The sequence below is a fragment of the Otolemur garnettii genome, unplaced genomic scaffold (genome assembly GCF_000181295.1).
Source record: "Otolemur garnettii isolate 467f Iridium unplaced genomic scaffold, OtoGar3 scaffold00099, whole genome shotgun sequence".
Classification (NCBI taxonomy): domain Eukaryota; kingdom Metazoa; phylum Chordata; class Mammalia; order Primates; family Galagidae; genus Otolemur; species Otolemur garnettii.
In genome coordinates, this window is record NW_003852494.1 from 2,782,431 (window position 1) to 2,786,898 (window position 4,468).

Here is a 4,468-nt window from a genome sequence, read left to right on the forward strand (position 1 = left end):
AAAAAAAAAAAAAAAAAAAAGAAGAAAAGAGGAAACCTACTAACCTTGAAGCTAAGGGATCCAGAAGGAAATCCTAAAAGGTAACAGATATTAAAGGGCTCCTTCAGGCATGTGAGGTCTCTTGGATTCATGATATTACGGGATGGAGAAATAAAAGTCCCAGATTCTTTTTTCTTTTCTTTTTTTTTTTTTTGGAGACAGAGTCTCACTTTGTCATCCCCGGTAGAGTGCCATGACATTGTAACTCACAGCAATCTCAAATTCTTGGCCTCAAGAGATCCTCTTGCCTCAGCCTCTCAAGTAGCTGGGACTACAGGCACTTACCAGAACATCCAGTTAGGTTTTCTATTTTTAGTAGAGACAGGGTCTTGCTCTTACTCAGGCTAGTTTGGATGAGATTAAGCAATCCACCCACCTCATCCTCCCAGGGTGCCAGGATTACGGACATAAACCACCAAGACTGGCCAAAGTCCCAGATTATAATTGTGGAAATCTGTCATAATTTCACAATACAGCCATAGATAGTTAACTTCATTTCTCTGGGTCTCATATTGCTTATTTGAAGACAACAAAATTAAAAAGAATACTTCCAATTTTAACATTATACTCTCCATCATCAGCTTTACACAGCAGGGTCTGGAATAAAAATACCTAAATATAAACTACAGATAACACCACTGAGACCTTGGGCAAGTAACTTCATCTTACAGGTCCTCAGTTTCCTTCATCAGTTATATGGGGTTACTCCATCACATTGCTGAAACAATAAATAAGACAAGTGGTACACCCTAAGGGCTAACCATGTTTCTTGTTTTTCTAATATATTATTGGAAGCCATCAGGTCTAAAGGAATTTTATAGCTGTTGAATAGATATAAAGGAAACTGACAGACCACAAGGTTAACCATTTCTAGCAAACTAAGCACCTTGAACTACACTGAAGTGTTGAAAGAGTGAAATATTAAATATTCAGCAAAAGCCAGGCAGTGAGGCATATGCCTACAGTCCCAGCTACTCGAAAGGTTAAAGTGGGAGGTTCACAGCACAGGAGTTTGAGTCTGGCCTGGGCAATATACCAAGAACTTGTCTCCAAAAGATATGTGTATGTGTGTGTGTGTGTGTGTGTGTGTGTGTGTGTGTCTATGTATTAAAATGATACTATAGTTCTAAAAAAATGAGAAAAATAGCTATTATTTCCTGAGTGTCTACTCTGAATCAGGCACTGCTATAAATTTTATAGGCATTATCTAATTTAATCCTCACAAGAAAGCAATGAAGTATTATTATTAACCTCAATTTTACATATTAGGAAACTAGGAAGTTAAACATCTTGCTGAGGTCACAAAGGTAAAGCTAGGACTCAGCCTGAGTTCTTAGCATTATGTTATACCGTCCCTTTTTTAATTTAAAGAAAAAAATCAGGGCTAGACGCAGTGGCTCACACCTGTAATCCTAGCACTCTGGGAGGCAAAGGCAGGTAGACTGCCTGAGCTCAGGAGTTTAACACCATCCAGAGCAAGAGTAAGAACCCATCTCACTGTAGTCCAGCTACTTGGGAGGCTGAGGCAGGAAGATCAGTTCAGCCCAGGAGTTTGAGGTTGCTGTGAGCTACGATGCTATGGCACTCTAGCCCAGTGACAAAGTGAGATTCTCTCAAAAAATAACCAATAAAAAAAATCAATCACTATGGTGCAGTGCCTGTAGCACAGTGGTTTTGAAGCCAGCCACATACATACACCAAGAGTGGCTGGGTCGGGCCAGCTAAAACAACTGCAACAACAACAACAGAAAAAATAGCCACGAGACGTGGCGGGCACCTGTGGTCCCAGCTACTTGGGAGGCTGAGGCAAGAGAATAGCATAAGCCCAAGAGTTTGAGGTTGCTGTGATCTGTGACTCCACAGCACTCTACAAAGGGCAACATAGTGAGACTCAGTCTCAAAAAAAAAAAAAAAAATCAAATACTACGTTGTAAATTCAGAGGTTCTAGAAAGTACAGCATATAGACCTTTTGTTTCCTGCTCATTAGTAAAACAGAAACTACCGTACATTTCCTTCTTTTTCTTAAGTCTAAATTTGATCATTTAAATGACCCAGGCTCGGCGCCTGTGGCTCATGTGGCTAAGGCACCAGCCACATACACCTAAGGTGGTGGGTTTGAATCCAGCCCGGACCCGCCAAACAATAACGGCTGCAACCAAAAAATAGCCAGGCGTTGTGGCAGGCATCTGTGGTCCCAGCTACTTGGGAAGCTGAGGCAGGAGACTCGCTTGAGCCCAGGAGTTGGAGGTTGCTGTGAGCTGTGATGCCACAGTACTCTACCCAGGGGGATAGCTTGAGGCTCTGTCTCAAAAAAATAAATAAATAAATAAATAAAAATAAATGACCCAGAAATTCTAAAATAACATCCTCTGATGTCTTGAGTTTTCCAAGACATCTAAGGACACAGGATCTTATATATACCCACACACTAATTAAAACAAAAATTAAAAATGAGAGGAGAGGACAGTGCCTGTGGCTCAGTGAGTAGTGCACTGGCTCCATACGCCAAGGGTGGTGGATTCAAACCTGGCTCTGGCCAAACTACAACAAAAAAGCAGCCAGGCGTTTTGACAAGCACCTGTAGTCCCAGCTACTTGGGAGGCTGAGGCAAGAGAATCACCTAAGCCCAGGAGTTGGAGGTTGCTGTAAGCTGTGATGCCATGGTAGTCTACCAAGGTTGATAAAGTGAGACTCTGTGTCTACCAAAAAAAAAAAAAAGAGAGAGAGGAGAGAGAAATCAAATTTTCGTAAACACATCTAAGTCCACTTTTGAGCTTGCTTTGTCAAAAAAGGTTACTTTAATATTTATAAGTTATAATAAACTCAATATTCTTTTGGCTAAACTGGTAGGTAAAACTAGATTATTGCAAATCTATTATATATATATATACAAACTACATAGCCAGTTTCTAATTTGTTGCATATTTACACATAAACTGAACTAGAAAAGCTGATTAATTTCTCTTCATGCATAAATAAGTGGCCATCCCTCCAGAACAGACTCTGAACCCAGGAGTTCCCCATGTGTATATTTCAACCACTCATCAGTGATTATATCTCAGCTCAACACAAAGACTTTAGGAAGTTTCTCCACTTACCAATACTCTATCTCCAATTTTGAGTTCTCTTTCTCCTTTCTTGATTGAGCCAGCCTCTGAAAGGTTAGAGATAGATTCACTAGTAGTTTTTGTAAGGTTGCTGATCTGAGACGTACTTGAAGGCTCCTTTGCTGCTGACTGGGACAGCTTATAGGGAATACTTGAGGTGGGTGCCGGGGAGGAGGGCACCATGCTTGCTGCAGAAGCAGACAGAGGTGAAGTAGCTCTGGAAGCAGGAGTTGTCTGTAGGCCGTTAGCTTCATCTTCTGCTTGCACCTTCCTTGTTAACTTTGAAGGTCTGGTAAATATGCCCTTTAAAGGTTCACACTGGAAGTATCGAACTCCTGCCACTGAACCATCATTCTTGCCTATAGGTTCATCTAAAACAATCCCAGCCCATTGGCCTGGTGCAAACTGGGTTTCTCCAAGAAACTGGATAAATCCAGGCTTATTCCCATTCACCCAAACTCGCTCCCCAACTCGAAAGTCATCTACAAATTCTTCTTGAGTCTCAGCAGATGGAGTACTTGATGCTTTTTCACTGGATACTGTTTTCTCTACAGGAACTGCAACTGAAAACAGAAGATCAGAATATGATCAATTTTACATTCAAGCAGACAATCTCTAATGTAAAGGAAAATAAACTAGAAAAAGCTAATAAGTCACAGGAGTAGCCCACAACTCTTACAGAGGTCCTCTGATTTTTAGTCTTTTTCTTTTTTTAGCAAGGAGGCAGAGTACTTGATTCATCACTACCATGTTTAATGCTGCTAAGGTCAGTGAAGCTGGTGGGAAGGTTTACTCCTTATTTGCAATTAAGGGGTGGTGCCTGTGGCTCAAGGAGTAGGGTGCTGGCCCCATATGCCAGAGGTGGTGGGTTCAAACCCCAGCCCTGGCCAAAAAAAAAAAAAAAAAAACCAAACAACTCTATTTGCAGTTAAGATTAGAAGATATCAAAGCAAGAAAAAAATTGGTGATTTTCCCAGATCCATATTCATGATATAGGTATAATTTTATCATTTACTCCACCACTCCACCCCACACCTTCCCATTCAGAACCACTCATAGGGGCTCTAGTCCTATATTAGTCAATTAAAGTTGACAAAAACTAGGACCATTTGACCTCAAAGGTTTGCAACTATGCTTGATGAAGGAGAGAATTCAGTGCTGAAGCCCATACCATCATTATTGCAGGACTACCAAATAAATCCCACTCCTTTGACAGCAGAATGAAAATTACAAAAAAGAAAAAAGGACCGGCCAAATGCCCTAGTAAGAAATAGAAATTTGTGCATTCTCTACCCTACAGTAAAGACAGTAGTTATATTTT

The 4,468-nt window shown here is 40.7% G+C and overlaps 1 protein-coding gene across 1 annotated transcript in view; it reads right to left on the reverse strand.

Moving 5' to 3' along the window:
* CLIP1 (CAP-Gly domain containing linker protein 1) overlaps positions 1-3,704 on the reverse strand; it is a 107,343-nt gene extending 103,639 nt beyond the window's left edge. The window contains exon 1 of the mRNA XM_023516840.1: positions 3,139-3,704. Within this exon, the coding sequence (XP_023372608.1) occupies positions 3,139-3,330 (192 nt within the window). The 5' untranslated portion in view covers positions 3,331-3,704. The remainder of the gene's footprint in view (positions 1-3,138) is intronic.
* Positions 3,705-4,468: the final 764 nt, after the last annotated feature.